This window comes from Lepus europaeus, chromosome 11 (genome assembly GCF_033115175.1).
Source record: "Lepus europaeus isolate LE1 chromosome 11, mLepTim1.pri, whole genome shotgun sequence".
In the NCBI taxonomy this organism is placed as follows: Eukaryota; Metazoa; Chordata; class Mammalia; order Lagomorpha; family Leporidae; genus Lepus; species Lepus europaeus.
Window position 1 is genome coordinate 3,338,461 of NC_084837.1, and position 20,806 is coordinate 3,359,266.

Below are 20,806 nucleotides of genomic sequence, written 5' to 3' on the forward strand. Positions count from 1 at the left end.
GAGCTGGGTCAGAAGTGGAGCAGCTGGGTCTTGAACTGGCACTCATGGGATGCCAGCACTGCAAGCAGTCACTTTACCCACTATGCCACAGTGCCAGCCTTGACCCCGACACTTTGAAGAGTGTATGTTGACATCGGTTGGACTCATTGTTAGATCCTCAAGTAAAGGTTCACAAGCTCAGGAGCTCCATCGTTACTTGTTTTGTGCTTCCCATGTCTTTGCTTAGGCCTAAAGGCAAATTTTGTTGACTAATAACTATAAAGATTGACCCATTTATTTGAAAGGAGTTACAGAGAAAGAGAGTGGTCTTCCATCTGCTGGTTCACTCTCCAGATGGTCGCAACAGCCGGAGCTGGCTGATCTGAAGCAAGGAACCAGGAGCCTCTTCCAGGTCTCCCACGTGGGTGAAGGGGCTCAAGCACTTGGACCATCTTCTGCTGCTTTCCCAGGCGCGTAGCAGGGAGCTGGATTGGAAGTGGAGCGGCCGAGACTTGAACCAGCACTCTTAAGGGATGCCGGTGCTGCAGGCGGCAGCCCCAGGTTGACTGATTTCTTGAATATTCTGGAAAGCTTTTTTCCATAACCTTTCAATGAGAGCATCCTGGGAGCACGCATGCCCAGTGGGCCTGTCGTGCTGTGCCATGGTCTCGAGGTGAGAGCTGTGCCGAGCAGTCAGCTCTCAGCAGTTTCCCCGGCTTTGTGACTGCGGTAGTCTTCATAGTAAGAGAGCTGCTTAGTGATCTGGGCCGTTGTTTCTCCGGGAGAAATTGAGTTCTGACCCTGCTAGCTTCCCGTCGGTCTCATCTAGTTTACTTGGCCAGGCTCTTCTAACGGGGACTTTGAGATACAGTTGCTTGTGTTTCTCTTGCCTGGTTGGATTCTTTAGCAGCTTTCAGCTTGGAGAATTCAGAGTCCAGATCTTTGGTTCTGTGCTCCGTCTGACTGCCTCTTGACGTGCGAACGTGCTGAGCTTCCTTGAGGTGATGCGTGCACCGGTTGCTCATGTCCAGGAAGAAGGTGCAGCCGGCTGGTTGAGCTGGAAGATGATTGTGTCCTTGATAGTGGTGCCAGACAGCTGAACTTCTGCATTAGGGCTAGATCTAGGTCCATGACTTCCAGGACAGGGGCTGGACACCTGCTTCCCTGCCTAACCTGACTGAGCCACCACCACTGGGCCCAGGAATTGAAGGGGGCTGGCTGCCAACAGGTCCTGAAACCTGATCCTTTGGGGTAGACCCCATGCCTCTCACCGCCTCCTGGGGATAAACTCACCTACTCTGGGTGTTCCTCATGCCACCGCCCCACGCTTTGCCACCTGCTGTTGTACCTATCCTTTTGTGTTTCTTTTCTTTTTCTTTTTTTTTTTTAAAGACTTATTTATCTGAAAGGCAGAGTTGGGGGTTAGAGAGAGGGGGGTATAGAGGTAGAGGTAGAGGTCTTCTGTCTGCTGGTTCACTTCCCCAGTCGGCTGCAACAGCTGGAGCTGCACTGATCCAAAGCTAGGAACTTCTTCCAGGTCTTGACTCACGTGGGTACAGGGGCTCAAGGACTTGGGACACCTTTTTTTGTTTTTTTAAAGGTTTCTTTATTTATTTGAAAGAGTTACACAGAGAAGGAGAGGCAGAGAGAGAGTCTTCCATCCCCAGTTGGCCGCAATGGCTGGAGCTGTGTGGATCCGAAGTCAGGAGTCAGGATTTTCCTCTGGGTCTCACAGGTGGGTGCAGAGGCCCAAGGACTTGGGCCATCCCCCACTGCTTTTCCTGGCCATAGCAGAGAGCTGGATCGGAAGTGGAGCAGCTGGGTCTCGAACCTGCGCCCTTATGGGATGCTGGCACTGCAGGCGGCGGCTTTACCCCCTACGCCACAGCGCCTGCCCCTCCTTTTGCATTTCATAGTGGAGCTTGTCCTATAAGAAATATGAAAATTGAGTAATGCCTTTATCTGTCTTGATGGTTCTACAATGACTTAGACGGTCAGTGTTGACACGCATTCAGAGCTCCTCATCTCGTGTAGGTTTGAGGGTCGGATTCCTTCAGTGAACTGGTTTGGACACTGCAGACGTTTGACGTGCAGTGCGCAGCGCTGAACTCCCACTCAGCTTCAGTCATGAATGTCACCAGTTCACCAGTGTCCTCTGATCACAGCTGCCACCCTCGAGCCCGGAGGTAATCACAGTCGTGAGTTTAGTGTTCGTGTTTCTTGGGGTTGAACGTCTCATGTGTACCTCAAATAACCCACCCAGCAGAGACCACCTCGGTTAACTGTTGATTAAATGCATTTATAGGGCCGGCGCCGTGGCTCACTTGGTTAATCCTCCACCTGCGGTGCCGGCATCCCATATGGACGCCAGGTTCTAGTCCCGGTTGCTCCTCTTCCAGTCCAGCTCTCTGCTGTGGTCCGGCTTGGGCCCCTGCACCCACATGGGAGGCCAGGAAGAAGTACCTGGCTCCTGGCTTCGGATCAGCACAGTTCGGGCCGTGGCGGCCATCTGGGTAGTGAACCAACGGAAGGAAGACCTTTCTCTCTGTCTCTTTCTCTCTCTATGTCTTTACCTGTCAAATTAAAAAAAAATGCATTTACATGCCAAGGTATGCACTGGTAGAAACATGGCTGTGTGTGCCTAGGGCACGCTACTGTGTGCGTTGTTCATGTTTGAGGGGCTGCGCCCCTGCCGTTACAGATGGGAAGCGGAGCTGGAAGGTGTGTCTGGATGTCTGGAGTTTTCACAGTGAGTGGTTTGGGAGCAGTCTTCTGCCTAGGGTATAGAAGTCTGCGAGCACATCAAGGACACGAGTGTTTTGTCTGTTAGGTGAGCCATTTGATGATACCCTAATGTCCCTCACTGGGGAATGGGAGTTACATGTGTGCATTCGTACCCAGGGCTGCCCAGGGCGGGTGAGGCACTCAGCCGGCCAGTGTGTTCCTGCCTGACCCCTGCGTGGCCGTTGCAGAGCCGCACGTAAGCACCGAGGCCTACACCTGCCTGACGCTGCTCGTTCACGTGCTGGTTGAAGATTTTCAGTCTGTTGATGTTGGGCTGTTTGTTTGTTTGTTTCGTGGGAGAACGTGGGTCATACTGTGGTCCTGTGGCAGTCTTAGCTGCTGATGGTTGCTGAAGTCGATTCTGCCCTTTAGCCTTCTCTGGAGGTCAGCGTTATAGTGATTGAAAACTAAACCAGTCATTCCAAAAGGTGAGCCGATTGGGTGCTCCGGCAAGACAGCCAGCCCCTCCCTGCTTTGCCAGGGGCAGAGGACATAGAAGAAGGTAGGCTTAGCCATCAAGTCTGGGGACGCCGACAGGGGACCGGAGTGTTCTCAGAGGATGGGCATTCTGGAGGCAAGGTAGTGTAGCGGTTTATGGCTGGGTCAGCACACGGCATTGCTGAGCCTGGGCCTTGAAGCTGCAGCTCCGACTCGAGCCTGCTGCTTCCCCTTCTGGAAGCACCTGGTGAGTATGAGCTCAGGGGAGGATGCTCCCCGAGAGACAGCTGCATAGGCAGGGGTGCAGGGCGTGCAGGGGAACCGTGCGGTGGCCTGCTGGGCTGAGGGAAGGAATTGGTAAGTGCTGGACCTGGAGAAAGTGGCGGAGGCCAGGTTCGGCCGGGCAGGCTGCGGCGCCTGGGAGGTTGTCTGTGCTCTGGGACGCCGTGCGGGGGACGGCCAGGCCGGGCCTCTGCTGACACTTTGCCGTGAGGAATTTCGAGGAGATTCATGGGGCAGTGCTTCAGTGTTCTCAGTCTTGCTTTTCCCCTTAAGTCACTCAGCCTCTGAAGAAGCCTCAGGCTCAGACTCCGGCAGCCAGTCGGAGAGCGAGCAGGGCAGCGACCCAGGAAGTGGACATGGCAGCGAGTCCAACAGCAGCTCCGAGTCTTCCGAGAGTCCGTCGGAGTCCGAGAGCGAGTCCGTGGGCTCCAAGTCCCAGCCGGTCCTTCCAGAAGCCAAAGAGAAGCCCGCCTCCAAGAAGGAGCGGATAGCTGATGTGAAGAAGGTATTTCCTCTGCTGATAGACGTGAACGTGCTGCGGCGTTGTGTCCCGAGGGACCGGCACGTCCTCACCTGACCCTGCAGCTGCTTTCCCACCTGCGGGGACCCCTTTTGTGTCGATAGAACCATCCTGTTAGCGCACAACAGGACACGGTTTTGTGGTTTCAGCCTTTACTTTTCAGAAAGATGGTTACTTTTTTTCTGTACTGTGCTGATATAAGAAAAGTCACTGGCAGATAATGGTGACTGTCCTTTGGATTGGGACACAGTTGTGGGGCTTAGTGACAGATGGTCACAATCCGAGAGAAAAGACAGTTTTCGTTATCTGATAAACAGACAGGAAATACTTCTCACAGACAAAAATGACCTAACTTAGGCTTGTAGGTGTTTTTTTTTTTTTTTAAAGATTTATTTATTCGAAAGAGTTACTCACAGAGAGGAGAGCCAGAGCCAGAGCGAGAGAGAGCGAGGTCTTCCCATTTGCTGGATCACTCCCTAATTGGCCACAATGGCCAGAGCTGTGCCAGTCGGGAGCCAGGAGCCTCTTCCATGTCTCCCATGTGGGTGCATGGCCCAAGATTTTGGGCCACCAGGCTATAAGCAGAGAGATGGATCGGAAGTGGAGTAGCTGGGACTGAACTGGCACTCATATGGGATGCTGGCACTGCAGGCGGCAGCTTTACCTGCTACACCACAGCGCCGGCCCCAAGCTTGTAGATTTTTTTTTTTTTTTTTTTTGACAGGCAGAGTGGACAGTGAGAGAGAGACAGAGAGAAAGGTCTTCCTTTTGGCCGTTGGTTCACCCTCCAATGGCCGCCACGGTAGGCACGCTGCGGCCGGCGCACCGCGCTGATCCGATGGCAGGAGCCGGGTTGTAGATTTTAATTGCTTAATTGCATGGTGTCTTCTATCAAAGAATAAAAAAAGCAGAAATTGAGTTGTGACATTTTCCTGTTGATGCCTAAACTTGAGTGCAGCCATTTTGTAGGAGACGCCATCAGAGGGCAGCAGAGCCTCGTCAGTGTTCATTTGCAGGGAACTGTGTTTGGAGTTATTGAAAATGCGGAAGAATATTGCTTTAAATTCAGAATAGCTTAATGAAGTAAAATGTTCTACGCTAGTTATTTATAGTTAAGCCTTGCTTGTCTAAGATGTGTCTATATATACTTTTTACTTAGATCGTTGTAAAAATACAAACAATTTTAAATTATCTGCAAGTCCCACAGAATACCTTGGGAAACCTGAAATTAAAAGCAAAGCAAAACTACTTTTTTTTGCTCGAGATACACTTGGTATTAACCGTGTTGCTTTAGTTCTTACCTTTCTGGTATGATCATTGATTAATGATACGTGAACTTTAGGAGCTGGTGGGAGGTTGGTGGGTGCTGAGAGCTAGGAAAATGGAAGTTGTGCTTGCTAATAAATGTGCTCTTGGTTGCCTGCTCAGGATGTAGTACACTTTTCAAAAAGACAATTCAAGTATTGACTTTTTCCAAAATAACCCTGCATACAAAATACCACCTAGAGATCCTGCCCCATGAATCAGGAAACTCAGAAATTTGCCACCCATGCACGTGGCAGGAGGCCCTGCTCAGAGCTTGGTGTCTGAGCCTGGTTTCTAGTGTACATGTATTTTATGTTATTATTACATTTTTTATTTGGAAGACACAGAAAAAGAGGGAGCAAGGCGGCATATGGAGTTCCCCTTCACTGGGTCACTCCCCATGTCCCCAGACTGGCTGAGCCTGAAAGCAGGCGCTCAATCCAGGCTCCCGGTGGGGACAGGCACCCGGCTCCGTGAGCCACCACAGCTGCCTTCCAGGGGCTCCATCAGCAGGAAGCTGGGGTCCGGACCTCATTGGGAGTTGAATCCGAGCTCTCGGGTGAGGGACTCGGGACCCTAACTGCTGGGCTAAGCACCTGCTGTCTGGTCCAGGTGTTCTCAGCAGACTCCAGTGTGTGTCTGAATGAGACAGGGGGAATGCAGATTAGCCTGGATGTAGTTTTCTTCTCTACAGTGTGGGGTTATTTACAGGTAGAGATGGAAGGAAACTGTAGAGGCCATGAATTGTAGAGTAAGTTTCCAGTTTCACTGAAGTCCTGGTTGATTATCTGGGATTCACAGCTGGGATCTCTAATACCGTAAATATTTTTGTTAAAGAAGACATCAGGAAACTAAGAGCCAAGAGAAAGTGTTATTAAGATTGGGTTTTGAGGGCCAGGCCTGCACGCCACAGGGACGTGCTCTGGTGCCAGTGCCGCTTCTGGCTGGTGCACGGCCGGGAAGACAGCAGGCGATGGCTCAGTTATTGTCTCTCCCACCCCGGGGGAGACCTGATGGCATTCCTGGCCCAATCGCTGCTGTGGCAGGTATTTGAGGAGTAAATAAATCAGGAGATGGGATCTCTGTGTCTGTATGCCTGCTTTTCAAATAAGTAAATTAAAAGAATTTTTTAGTTTAAAACTCAAAGTGTTAAGGAATTAAAAAATTCCTCAGTCGGTGCTGTGTCTTTAGAAGTAATTGCTGTCTTACATGGCCATGTTTCTCGGCTGTGAGTATATTTTAATAATGGCTAAGCAGTATTGTTTGGTAACCATTAGGTAATGAAGGACATTGTTAAACTTTGTCTTGTCGGATCATAAACAAAACCAGGGAAACAACCCTTTTGATATTTGGTTATTTCTCTTGAAACATCTTGAAGTAGTAAATGGAGGTCTATTAATTTAACAGATGTGGGAAGAATATCCTGATGTTTATGGGGTCAGACGGTCAAACCGAAGCAGACAAGAACCATCACGCTTTAATGTTAAGGAAGAGGTAAGAAGAACGATGCTGAAAGTCCTCCCTGTGTCCCCTCGTCCTTCCTGACTGCTAACTAGGCTGAACTTGGGGCACAAAGTCAGGAGCCAGGAGCTTCCTCTGGGTCCCCCACGCGAGTGTAGGGCCCCAAGGACTTGGGCTATCTTTTACTACTTTTGTAGGCCATAGCAGAGAGATGGATTGGAAGTGGAGCAACCAGGACTTGAACCGGCACCCATATGGAATGGCGGCCCTGTCGGTGGTGGCTTTACCCGCTACACCACAGTGCCTGCCCAAAATTCATTATTTATTAAGTTGCTTATAGTGGAAGTGATCTCAGCACGTTTACTCTTTTAAACTCTGGCTTCTATGTTTTGTGTGAGTGAGCTTGTTTGGTAAGCAAATAGAGCAAGGGACATACTTTTGCAATAGTCCCTAAGAAAGGAGGCGGGAGTGGTAAGTATGTTTTAAAAACCTATGTTTAAAAATGTCTATGAATTTGGTTTCCTGGCTTATTTTTAGTACGAGATATAAAGGAGTTTCAGACATTTACTCTATGAACTAATTGTGAGATATTGAATGTGACTGTTAAATTGTTACTACTGGATCTGCTTGTCTGTAGAATCAGACTTGTTTTTACCGTTCTGTGTGTGGGTTCTTTGTTCTGTGTCCGGTGTGTGGACGCTCGTCTTGGGGGATGTCCCTTGCTGCCTTCCGTGGGGACCTGCTGATAAGCAATACGGTAGTCTTCTGATAAAGTTAAATGTTCAGCCGAGGGTTCGGTTAGCTGGTTGGATGTGGGCTTTCAGTGAATGGCCTTAAAAATCTCATGCACCCTCAGGTCTGTATCAGGCTGGGGGTGCTTTGCTCTGAGCGCCCTGAGCTGGCCTGCCTTTGCTTCCTGTCTCTGAGTGTCAGGCACGAGGTGCCTGGGCCGTGTGTAGGACAGCGTCACATAGCTGGCCAGATCTTCATATGATCACGTGTTCTCAGGGCCTGAGACCGACAGTGAGAACAGAGCTTGCCGGTCTGCTGAATTCGGGGGAAAAAGAGCTGTTGAGGTGTTTGTGACTGTAACGTCCCTTGGCCTAGTGCTGGGAGCAGAGCACTGCTGGCTCGGGAGTGAACACATGCTCTGATGAGTAACATGAGCAGGGGAGCAGTCAGTACCTAGAGGCGCACTGACTGAATGTGACATTTTTCACTGGTACTTTTGATCTGTAGTATCAGTCGCTGGGCACCCACGGCGTTTGTGCTTTAGCTGACATTACTTAAAACTCAAAAGTTCTTCTCCATCACACCCGCCACAGTGCAAATAACCAGTCGTCACCTGTGCCTGATGGCGCCCGCATTGGGCATTGTAGATAGAGCATACACATCACTGCAGAAAATATTTTCAGAGAGCGCTGTTCTGAGGTCAAGCTTAGAGGTTTAGGTACAATTCAGTAATCACAGAGAGAGACTAATTTTCACAGCAGAAGAGTGGGCTCCACTGAACAAGTGCCTGAGCTGCTTTTTGTCTGAAAGCTCATGTTGAATCATGTTGTGTTGAGTAGATCGTTAAACAGGAGGTGGTGGTGTCCCGGAAAACTGTCGATTAACGTCTGTGATCGTCTCTCCCCCTCGTACCCTGAAGGCAAGCAGCGGGTCTGAGAGTGGGAGCCCCAAAAGAAGAGGCCAGAGGCAGCTGAAGAAACAGTAAGTCTCTCGTGGGGGAAATGCGCAGCGTGTCAGCGGTGTTAGGACTGCCCTCACTGTGCCGGCAGTCCGTGCCAGGCTGCGTCTGCTGTCTCCGGCCAGCTCCCACTGCCTGTGCTGACCTGCTGCCTCCACAGCGGCCTCTGAGCGCAGCCTGGGTCCCGCGGGCCACATGCACAGCTCCACAGGCGCCAGGCTGCTGCTTGGCCAAACCCCAGCTCTTTCCCTCTGCTTAGCCCAGTTAGCCCAGCTGTTTTTTCCTTTAAATGTGCATACATGCCAACTATATATGTAGGCATTTGGTATACTAGGAGAACAAGGAACAAATTTAGATTTGCCATTTTTCATTTCTTTTGTTTTTTTTTTTTTTTTTGTATTGGTGTGGCAGAATGATACTGTTTGGGTTCCCATTTTGGTCTGAAAATACATGTTGTCATTTCTATATAGTTATAATGCAGTTTAGAGACTAGACAACTTGTAATTCTTGAGCTTAGTGTGAAATTATAACAGATTACAAATTTGCTGTTTTTTTAATTAAAAAACTCATTGAAAATTTATTTTGTTGAGAAATAATTTTTAAAGTCTTTTTGGAAAAGATGTGGGTCTTTTAGACTATGAATTCCATAGATCTCCCAGAAAAATAAAAATAGAGGTATTTAAAACTGCAAACCATTTCAGGAGTTGTCATTAAACAAGCATATGTGGATCTGTGATTCTAAAATGCTGGTAGTGGTCTTTAATAAGTGACCAAAAACAAGTAGTTTGAGTTTTTAAAACCCATTTTCCCCATCTCCAAACTGGAGGATTATTCTGCCTCCCCAAGAAGGTTCTTAGGGACTGGTAGGCTGTGTGAGTTAGATGTCCGTCTGAAAGAAGACTGCAGGGAGGCGAGCATTTAATGTCCCCTGTGTTTTGAATGTGTGCTTAGCGTTGGGGAGACAGCAGTTGTCCGCAAGCTCGGCTCTGCCGGCCCAGAGGCTCTTGTTCTCCTCGGCTCCGTGGTCTGCCTGGGAGCTTGTTCTCGTTCTACTGCTGCTGCCTAGCAGCCTTTGAGGTCGCTCTGAGATGGTCACCTTGACCGTGTGTCGGGAGCCCACGCGTGTCTCTTTCCTCTGCCATCTGGCTACTTCCTGCCAGTCTCTTGACTCAGCTCAAAGGTGCTGTGCTTGAAGTCCTTGACTTCGCGCTTTAGTGACCCTACCTGTGTGTGAGGCGGTCAGCGTTTTCCGCCTAGCGTGTTGCGTGCCAGGCTTAGTCCAGTGGCCAGCTCGTAAGTGTTCTCCTGAGTTGGCAGCCCTCTGATGTCTTCCTGGACTTACTTTCCCTTACAGGATGAGATGTGTCTTCTGCGTAGCCTTGCTGCCTTCCCCTGGGCATTGCCCTAGGAACTTGCCGTGGGCACAGGAGGTTGTGCTCATGCGCAGGTGTTTGTGCGCGGGGCCGGCCTGCCTCCCTGCGTGCTGTCCCCTGAGTCTGAGAGAGGTCAGAAAGGCCCTGTCACTGCTCAGACTGACGTAGTGCGGCCCCAGCCGCAGGGCCACGTCTGACCTGAGGGAGCGCAGTGGAACCCAGCTGAGGCAGCACTGAGGGAGACTGACGGAGGGCGCGGACCTTGTGAAATATTAGTGCAATGAACTGCTTTTCTGAAACCTTGCAAGTTGTACTTACACACTGTGGAGTTTGTAGGAAAAATATTTTATTAAATATTTTTAAAGTGATTAGTTGAAACTTGAGAAACGCTACAAGAATACTTTTCTGAGATTTAACAATGATTACCATTTTTGCTGCATTTCTTTGTTCTTGTGGGTGCTCTCTTGATACATATTTATACATACATGCACATATACTTGATGCTTTCTGAACCATTTGAGACTAAAATTCATACACCATACTTTTTATTTATTTTTATTTGACAGGCAGAGTTAGACAGTGACAGAGAGAGACAGAGAGAAAGGTCTTCCTTCCGTTGGTTCACTCCCCAAATAGCCGCTACGGCCGGAGCTGTGCCAATCTGAAGCCAGGAGCCAGGTGCTTCTCCTGGTCTCCCATGTGGGTGTAGGGCCCAAGCACCTGGGCCATCTTTCACTGCCTTCCCAGGCCACAGCAGAGAGCTGGATTGGAAGAGGAGCAACCGGGACTAGAACCCGGTGCCCATATGGGATGCCAGCGCTGCAGGTGGAGGATTAACCAAGTGAGCCACGGCGCTGCCTCAGTACACCATACATTTTAAAAAGTTTTCTGTGTGAATTGTTTTAGCATATGATGCTGTACACCTGTGCACAAAGCATGCAGTGTAAAGCCTTCACATCAGGCCGTCGGCTCTGCTCCCGCCTGCTAACTCTCCCTCAGGTGTGTATGCCGTGCGTGGCACACTGGCTGGAGCCCTGGCGCCCGCTCCATCTGTTACGTCGCCTCCCTTCTCTCCTGCTCCCACTGCTCCAGGCTGACGTCAGGTTGCTCCACCGTGTGACGGAGAAGCGTGTGCATTTGTCTTTGCTTTCACAGTGGGCCTTCATAGTAATGAAAACATTTTTTAATTAGCTAGTTGGTGTATGAGAAATCTGGTTTTCTGCCCTCTTTGAGCCTGTCAGCGCTGGCCCGCAGCACAGTGGTGGGCCGTGAGTTCTCCAGTGGGCTCTGTGGTCCTCACCTGGCCCCAGCACGCGTTCGAGACGATTTATCCATTTAAACAAAACTCTGATGTTTACTCAGCCCATTCATGCCCTGATCATTTCATCCTTTTCCATACAGCACCCGCTGATGCTTCCCACATCTGGGCAGTGTTGTGTGGTGTTTCTGTTGACTCCTGATCCTGGTTCTAGATACTCTTCCCTCGTACAGAACCGTCTCACTACCAGAATGGGAAAATAGTGAACGCATGATTGTGTGACGGTTTTCACTTACAGTTGTTGTTACTTATTCCTGTCCAGTGGTTTTTTTTTTTTTTAATGATTTATTTATTTATTTGAAAGGCAGCGTTACAGAGGCGGAGGCAGCAGTAGCTGGAGTTGGGCCCATCCAAAGCCAGGAACCAGGAGCTTTTTCTGGGTTTCCCACGCAGGTGCTGGGGCCTGAGGATTTGGGTCATCTTCTATTGTTTTCCCAGGCCATAGCAGAGAGCTGGATCAGAAGTGGAGCAGCTGGGACTTGAACCAGTGCCCATATGGGATACCAGCACTTAGGCAGCGGCTCTACCTGCTGCTGGCCCCTACTGTTTTGAATTGGGACTCTTACCACAGACCTGTGACCTAGCGGGAGGAAAGCCCTCCTAGTCCCAGATTTTCCCTTTTTATTAGAATTGGAAGCCCCTCCTTCTGTCTTTCCCGGATGTACTTGCTCATGTGTGCAGGAAACCAGAGTTCCTTTTCGGCCGTCAGGCTCCTGGAGACGTGAGCAGTAGACCCTGGTCACTCTTGTCCGAGGCTCCTGGGACGTGAGCAGTAGACCCTGGTCACTCTTGTCCGAGGCTCCTGGGACGTGAGCAGTAGACCCCGGTCACTCTTGTCCGAGGCTCTGGAGACGTGAGCAGTAGACCCCGGTCACTCTTGTCCGAGGCTCCTGGGACGTGAGCAGTAGACCCTGGTCACTCTTGTCCGAGGCTCTGGAGACGTGAGCAGTAGACCCTGGTCACTCTTGTCCGAGGCTCTGGAGACGTGAGCAGTAGACCCCGGTCACTCTTGTCCGAGGCTCTGGAGACGTGAGCAGTAGACCCCGGTCACTCTTGTCCGAGGCTCTGGAGACGTGAGCAGTAGACCCCGGTCACTCTTGTCCGAGGCTCTGGAGACGTGAGCAGTAGACCCCGGTCACTCTTGTCCGAGGCTCTGGAGACGTGAGCAGTAGACCCCGGTCACTCTTGTCCGAGGCTCTGGAGACGTGAGCAGTAGACCCCGGTCACTCTTGTCCGAGGCTCCTGGGACGTGAGCAGTAGACCCCGGTCACTCTTGTCCGAAGCTCTGGAGACGTGAGCAGTAGACCCCGGTCACTCTTGTCCGAGGCTCCTGGGACGTGAGCAGTAGACCCTGGTCACTCTTGTCCGAGGCTCTGGAGACGTGAGCAGTAGACCCCGGTCACTGTTGTCCGAGGCTCTGGAGACGTGAGCGGTAGACCCCGGTCACTCTTGTCCGAGGCTCCTGGGACGTGAGCAGTAGACCCCGGTCACTCTTGTCCGAGGCTCCTGGGACGTGAGCAGTAGACCCCGGTCACTCTTGTCCGAGGCTCCTGGGACGTGAGCAGTAGACCCCGGTCACTCTTGTCCGAGGCTCTGGAGACGTGAGCAGTAGACCCCGGTCACTCTTGTCCGAGGCTCCTGGGACGTGAGCAGTAGACCCCGGTCACTCTTGTCCGAGGCTCCTGGGACGTGAGCAGTAGACCCCGGTCACTCTTGTCCGAGGCTCCTGGGACGTGAGCAGTAGACCCCGGTCACTCTTGTCCGAGGCTCCTGGGACGTGAGCAGTAGACCCTGGTCACTCTTGTCCGAGGCTCCTGGGACGTGAGCAGTAGACCCCGGTCACTCTTGTCCGAGGCTCCTGGGACGTGAGCAGTAGACCCCGGTCACTCTTGTCCGAGGCTCCTGGGACGTGAGCAGTAGACCCCGGTCACTCTTGTCCGAGGCTCCTGGGACGTGAGCAGTAGACCCCGGTCACTCTTGTCCGAGGCTCTGGAGACGTGAGCAGTAGACCCCGGTCACTCTTGTCCGAGGCTCTGGAGACGTGAGCAGTAGACCCTGGTCACTCTTGTCCGAGGCTCCTGGGACGTGAGCAGTAGACCCCGGTCACTCTTGTCCGAGGCTCTGGAGACGTGAGCAGTAGACCCCGGTCACTCTTGTCCGAGGCTCCTGGGACGTGAGCAGTAGACCCCGGTCACTCTTGTCCGAGGCTCTGGAGACGTGAGCAGTAGACCCTGGTCACTCTTGTCCGAGGCTCTGGAGACGTGAGCAGTAGACCCCGGTCACTCTTGTCCGAGGCTCCTGGGACGTGAGCAGTAGACCCTGGTCACTCTTGTCCGAGGCTCTGGAGACGTGAGCAGTAGACCCCGGTCACTCTTGTCCGAGGCTCCTGGGACGTGAGCAGTAGACCCCGGTCACTCTTGTCCGAGGCTCTGGAGACGTGAGCAGTAGACCCTGGTCACTCTTGTCCGAGGCTCTGGAGACGTGAGCAGTAGACCCCGGTCACTCTTGTCCGAGGCTCCTGGGACGTGAGCAGTAGACCCCGGTCACTCTTGTCCGAGGCTCCTGGGACGTGAGCAGTAGACCCCGGTCACTCTTGTCCGAGGCTCCTGGGACGTGAGCAGTAGACCCCGGTCACTCTTGTCCGAGGCTCTGGAGACGTGAGCAGTAGACCCCGGTCACTCTTGTCCGAGGCTCTGGAGACGTGAGCAGTAGACCCCGGTCACTCTTGTCCGAGGCTCCTGGGACGTGAGCAGTAGACCCCGGTCACTCTTGTCCGAGGCTCCTGGGACGTGAGCAGTAGACCCCGGTCACTCTTGTCCGAGGCTCTGGAGACGTGAGCAGTAGACCCCGGTCACTCTTGTCCGAGGCTCTGGAGACGTGAGCAGTAGACCCCGGTCACTCTTGTCCGAGGCTCTGGAGACGTGAGCAGTAGACCCCGGTCACTCTTGTCCGAGGCTCCTGGGACGTGAGCAGTAGACCCCGGTCACTCTTGTCCGAGGCTCCTGGGACGTGAGCAGTAGACCCCGGTCACTCTTGTCCGAGGCTCCTGGGACGTGAGCAGTAGACCCCGGTCACTCTTGTCCGAGGCTCTGGAGACGTGAGCAGTAGACCCCGGTCACTCTTGTCCGAGGCTCTGGAGACGTGAGCAGTAGACCCTGGTCACTCTTGTCCGAGGCTCCTGGGACGTGAGCAGTAGACCCCGGTCACTCTTGTCCGAGGCTCCTGGGACGTGAGCAGTAGACCCCGGTCACTCTTGTCCGAGGCTCCTGGGACGTGAGCAGTAGACCCCGGTCACTCTTGTCCGAGGCTCCTGGGACGTGAGCAGTAGACCCCGGTCACTCTTGTCCGAGGCTCTGGAGACGTGAGCAGTAGACCCCGGTCACTCTTGTCCGAGGCTCCTGGGACGTGAGCAGTAGACCCCGGTCACTCTTGTCCGAGGCTCTGGAGACGTGAGCAGTAGACCCCGGTCACTCTTGTCCGAGGCTCTGGAGACGTGAGCAGTAGACCCCGGTCACTCTTGTCCGAGGCTCTGGAGACGTGAGCAGTAGACCCCGGTCACTCTTGTCCGAGGCTCTGGAGACGTGAGCAGTAGACCCCGGTCACTCTTGTCCGAGGCTCCTGGGACGTGAGCAGTAGACCCTGGTCACTCTTGTCCGAGGCTCTGGCCCCTTCTGTGGAAGAGCGGCTTTGTTCGTTGTCGCGTCACCGTTGCTTCAACTTGGCTGTCTCAGGACAAGCGTTCCCCTCACCACCCGTTCCCAATGAAGGAAAAATGTACACCCAGTTCACCTTCATTCTGACTTCTCTGTGTCAGTTTACATCGCCTCGGGGCCTCACTGGCTAAATCTTGTTATTTTTCCCCTGATTCTTAAAATCTTGGAGAAAAATACGTACTTTCAGAACAGATTTATGTATTTGTTTGAAAGGCAGAGCTACAGAGACAGTTGGAGAAACAGAGATCTGTTGGCTGGTTTACTCCCCAGATTGGGGCAGTAGCTGGGGCTGGGCAGGGGGCAAGCCAGAAGCTTCATCCTGGTGTCTCCCATGGGTGCAGGGCCCACCTACTTGGGCCATGTTCCGCTGCTTTCCCAGGTGCATAAGCGGGAACTGGATCAGAAGTGGAGCAGCTTTGCACGTGCACACACACACACCACATTTAGTCTCTCTTTGTCTCTCCATCTGTGTTTCTCTCTCTCTGTGTGTCTCTCTCCATCTCCCTCTGTGCCGTCTCTCTCTGTGGCCCACAACCCATTCTCACTGGGCCTCAGACCGTCTCATGTTGAGATTCTGAGTCTCCCTGGTTGTCTGTAAATCTTTAATTGGAAAACTCTAGGCTTAACATCCGTTTTCCTTGTGTCTGCTTCTGTTTTGCCTCCTGTACTTGCAGAAGTGGGCCTCACTGGGGGGCCTGGTTTAGATTCTCAATTCCTGAGGGACTGGTAAATTAGACCTGATGCTTGCCTGTGGACCTTTCTCACGTGTACTGCTCTTCTTGGGTCTCATTTGTTTATGGGCTTTCAAGATTGGTTTCCAGCTTGTTGGTGTGAGCTGCTTCTGCACTTACTCGTAGAGATACTGCAGACCATGCACCATTCTCCCAGTTGCTGGAGAAATTTTTTTACCTCCACACCTGGCAATCATCTTGGATTCTTCAGCAAACATTTCCTTGGCTCTAGGGAAGCAGGTGCCTGGTGCTGGTGAGATGCGAGAGGTCTTTGTTCAGGAGAGACTATCAGGCAGTACTAGCAGGCCTTGCTGTCTTCCGATCAGCTTTGGAACGCACTGTGTCTATCTGACTGGTGAACTGAGGAGACCGTTCCTTGATTGATTCCATTGTTTGATGAAGGAATTCCTCCATTTGCCAGGCCTTGTGCTGTGCTCTGCTACAAAAGTGGACACAACTATCACGGCATGCGAGGAGTCCTCCACTGCTAACAGGGAATGGGTGTGGAGACATCCGTGTTGGCAGAATTTGGGTCATGTTTGTACAGGTGCTCCACTGCCCCACTGCCTTGCCTTCTCCTCCCCTCTCTTCCCCTCCCCTCTCTCTCTCTCCTCCCTTCCTCCATTCCTCTCTCTCTCTCTCTCTCTTCTCTCTCAAGATTTATTTATTTATTTGAAAGGCGGAGGTATGCAGAGGGAGAGGCAGAGAGAGAAGTTTTCCATCTGCTGGTTCACTTCCCAAATGGCTGCAATGGTTGGGGCAGGGTCAGGCCGAAGCCAGGAGTTTCTTATGGGTTTCCCATATGGGTTCCGGGCCCAAGCACTTGGGTCATTTCTGCTGCTTTCCCCGGAGCCTTAGCAGGGAGCTGGATTTGAAGTGGAGCAGCAGGGAGTCGAACATGTGCCCATATGGGATGCTGGCACTGCAGATGGTGGCTTAACCTGCTGCAGCACAACACTGCCCCAACCACCTTCTTGTAACAAACTCTCATTATTATTTTGACCTATTACCCATGACGAGTACTGATTTGATTTTGCAGTTCTGCCAACAGGTGTCGTTAGCATGACTTCTTTTCCCTAAATGGACTGACAGGCAACATGATCGCTGTTTTGTCTTCAGAGAAACCTCGGGCACTTGCCTGGTGGGTTTTTTTCTGGGTGTTCCATTCCCTGTAGCTCTTCCATGTTGCTTCTTCCCTGCAGGTCCCTGTGGTGTTTTGTTTCGTCTTCAAGTAAACTACAAGTAGCTGGGTAGTAGGATACTGTAGGTTTGTATGTAGCAGGGTATGTAGGTTATGTGTGTAGTAGGATACTATAGATAATGTGTAGCAGGGTATGTAGGGTATGTAGGTTATGTGTGTAGCAGGATATGTAGGTTATGTGTAGTAGGATATGTATGTTACATATGTAGTAGGATATGTAGGTTATGTGTAGTAGGGTATGTAGGTTATGTGGGTAGTAGGATACTGTAGGTTATGTGTGTAGTAGGATATGTAGGTTATGTATGTAGTAGGATATGTAGGTTATGTGTGTAGTAGGGTATGTAGGTTATGTGGGTAGTAGGATACTGTAGGTTATGTGTGTAGTAGGATATGTAGGTTATGTATGTAGTAGGATATGTAGGTTACATGGGAAGTAGGATACTGTAGGTTATGTTTTTAGTAGAATATGTAGGTTATGTGTGTAGTAGGATATGTAGGTTATGTATGTAGTAGGATATGTAGGTTATGTGTGTAGTAGGGTATGTAGGTTATGTGGGTAGTAGGATATGTAGGTTATGTGTGTAGTAGGATATGTAGGTTATGTATGTAGTAGGATACTGTAGGTTACGTGTGTAGTAGGATATGTACGTTATATGGGAAGTAGGATATGTAGGTTATGTGAGTAGTAGGATATGTAGGTTATGTATGTAGCAGGGTATGTAGGTTATGTGTGTAGGATACTGTAGGTTATGTGTGTAGTAGGATATGTAGGTTATGTATGTAGCAGGATATGTAGGTTATGTGTAGTAGGATATGTAGGTTATATGGGAAGTAGGATATGTAGGTTATGTGAGTAGTAGGATATGTAGGTTATGTATGTAGCAGGGTATGTAGGTTATGTGTGTAGGATACTGTAGGTTATGTGTGTAGTAGGGTATATAGGTTATGTATGTAGTAGGATACTGTAGGTTATGTGTGTAGTAGGATACTGTAGGTTATGGCTCTTCCCAGCCTTCTGAGATTCAGGGAGCAGATCTACCTTTTCTAAAAATTATTGAAAACTACTTCTTTAGCTGAGTAGATTGTTTAGGTAGTGGGTTTATCATTGAAAAATGATTTTAGAAGCTGTTTTTCTTGGATACAGCCTAAAGAATAACGTGGGATGTTCCCCCAGAACTTCTAGCCCAGTGTCAGCATCATCTGTGAATTTGTTAAAATTCAGATATTTAGGTCATGTTTGAGACTCTGACTGTGCCCCGTGGGCGGTGCTGACGCCAGTTGATGTTGGGTGCTGATCTAGGATCTGTTACGGCTTGTATCTTGTCAGTGTGAGGGGCATAAAACAGAACAGGAGAATCTAGCAGCCTTTCTCCTTGAGAACCAGTGGTTTTAAAAATACACCTGCAGTTTCCATTTTGACTAATTTTTGTTAACAGAGGTAACATGGGAGTAGACACTGTATAGTTTAGGAAAGATCACAACCAAAATTTAATGAATGGAGCTATAATAAATCTCTTCTAGCGTAATATCAGGACATGCATGTTCTGCCTTTTGGATCAGATTGAAGTTGGTTTTGTTATTGTTTAGCTTGAAGAATTTTTCAAGAAAAAAATTATTTTATTTTGCTTTTGATCGCAGAGAAAGATGGAAACGGGAGCCCTCAGAAGATGAACGGGAGCAAGGCACCAGTGCAGAGAGCGAAGCAGAGCAAAAGAGAGTGAAAGCCAGAAGGCCTGTGCCCAGGAGGTGCACTGTTCGCTGAGGGGTCCTGGACAAGCGGGGGAGGCTGAGGCGGTGCTGGCCCGCCACCTAGCTGGGCTGTGTGTAGCGGCTCTGGGTTTGCTTGTCTGCAGCTCGCTCCATGCCAGGCCTCCTTGTCCGCAAGGGCTCAGCTGACCGGGCTCCTTGTTTATATCCATTGTGGGCGTTTGTGTGGGTGTAGCTATCTCAGTGGATCCTATGGTTTCCACTTCATGGCCAACTAGTTATGGGAGAGTTAACATGTCTGTCACTTTTATTTTTATTTTTTAAAGATGTATTTATTTATTTGAAAGTCAGAGTTACACAGAGAGAGGGAAGAGAGAGAGAGAGAGAGAAAGTGTTTCCATCTGCTGGTTCACTCCCCAGGTAGCCACAACAGCCAGGGCTGTGCCAAGTCAAAACTAGGATTCAGGAGTTTCCTCCGGGTCTCCCACGTGGGTGGCAGGAATCTATGCTTGGGTCCATCTTCCATTGCTTTTGCCAGGCCATTAGCAGGGAGCTGGACCAGAGGTGGAGCAGCTGGGACACAGGGGCACTCATATGGCTTTACCTGCTGTGCTACAAAGCTGGCCCCTGTCTCCCACTTCGGAAAAGAAACTCCCTGTATGTTTGGTCAGTTCTTTTTGTAAGAACTACTTGTTAAATTTAAAAGTGTTGGGCTGGTTTGAAGCGTACCTGACTGTTCGTTGCCCTGTTCATGTAGCTTACATGTAGCATGAAGCAGAGAATCTGTGTGGAGGAGATGGGCCAGGTTGCCAGTAAATTCTGGCAGCTGGGAGTTGCCATCTCCCTCTTATTTCTTTCGTCCTTTCCTCATTGCTGGAGATTTGAGGATTCCCCTGGGTGAGCCTCTAGGCTGCCGCTCAGTCCAGGTGGTGCGTGGCAGGTCGCAGAGCTGTCTCCTCCGTCTGCTCAGAAGGTCTGTGGCATGGCCAGGCTCTTGGGTCGTCTCCAGGTGTCTTTTAGACACACTGTAGAAAGCTACGTGTCGCTCCTCATCCTTCAGGCCCTCACACGGACAGTGGCGTCCTCTGCGTCTCAGTCTACGGGGCTCCTTCTCTGTTGATCTTGGAAATCTTCTCCCATCAGTATGCAGAAAACTCCGCTTTTCTTTGTTATGACCACGTAGTATTCTGTTTAGTTCTCACTGATGAACATTTAGAGTTTTCCTAACCTTTTGTTATTGCAAGTAGTATTACAGTGAGTATCTTCTTATTTCTGTAGGAGTATGTATCGGCAGGATGCATTCCCATAAGTAAAATTATCCTATATTTTTTTTTTTAAATTTTTGACAGGCAGAGTGGACAGTGAGAGAGAGACAGAGAGAAAGGTCTTCCTTTTGCCGTTGGTTCACCCTCCAATGGCCGCCGCGGTAGCGCACGCTGCGGCCGGCGCACTGCGCTGATCCGATGGCAGGAGCCAGGTGCTTCTCCTGGTCTCCCATGGGGTGTAGGGCCCAAGTAGTTGGGCCATCCTCCACTGCACTCCCGGGCCACAGCAGAGAGCTGGACTGGAAGAGGGGCAACCGGGAAATTATCCTATTTTTAAGTTTGGTGCATATTTCCAGTTGCTTACCGCAGAGACACATCAGCAACAAGATGCTCACATGTTTCTGTGTCAGATTATGGTGACCAGTTGAGAACCCTCCACTGTCTCTCCCATGAAGATTGGGGATGATCAGCATCAGAATCAACCACGTGTAGGTTTCTAGTGAGCTAGAATTCCAGGGAATGCAACCCAAGAATATGTATTTTTAACATTCCCCAGGTGACTCCTACTTATGTAGCACAGTTGTTTGAAATAGACACCAAATGACTGAGTAAAAACTTTGCCATTTTTTTCCTTCTTATTTTAGAACAGTGCCCAAACCTCGAGTTAAAAAGCAAACTAAGACTCAGCGGGGAAAGAGAAAAAAGCAAGATTCTTCTGATGATGAAGATGAGGATGATGAAGCTCCCAAAAGGCAGACTCGTCGAAGAGCGGCTAAAAACGTTAGGTAGGTTACACCTTGGAAGTTTCCCCCGGTGTTATGGTGACATTGCACTCCCTTAGCGTGAGTTTGGATAGGTGACATCATCACCTACGTCCCAGAGTTCCTTTTGGAAACCGAGTCAAGTGATGCTGAGCAGAGGGCGCATGGGAAGAGTGGCAGTGGCTCGCTTCCGGCCCCTGTTCCCATGGGAGCTCTTCACTCCTGTTTGTCTTGGTGGTGAAACTTCTCAGAACATTCTTTCAGGTACCTTGTTTATT

General features: G+C 50.6%; 1 protein-coding gene across 5 annotated transcripts in view; it reads left to right on the forward strand.

Moving 5' to 3' along the window:
• CHD2 (chromodomain helicase DNA binding protein 2) overlaps positions 1-20,806 on the forward strand; it is a 123,316-nt gene that overhangs the window by 16,902 nt on the left and 85,608 nt on the right. For 3 of the 5 annotated variants that reach the window (XM_062204933.1, XM_062204932.1, XM_062204929.1), the window contains exons 3-7: positions 3,757-3,988; positions 6,716-6,802; positions 8,421-8,482; positions 18,434-18,541; positions 20,412-20,552. In XM_062204933.1, coding sequence (XP_062060917.1) covers positions 3,757-3,988; positions 6,716-6,802; positions 8,421-8,482; positions 18,434-18,541; positions 20,412-20,552 — 630 coding nt within the window. Of the gene's footprint in view, positions 1-3,756; positions 3,989-6,715; positions 6,803-8,420; positions 8,483-18,433; positions 18,542-20,411; positions 20,553-20,806 lie in introns of those variants that run through there. The other 2 variants (XM_062204930.1, XM_062204931.1) reach the window with 2 other exon arrangements.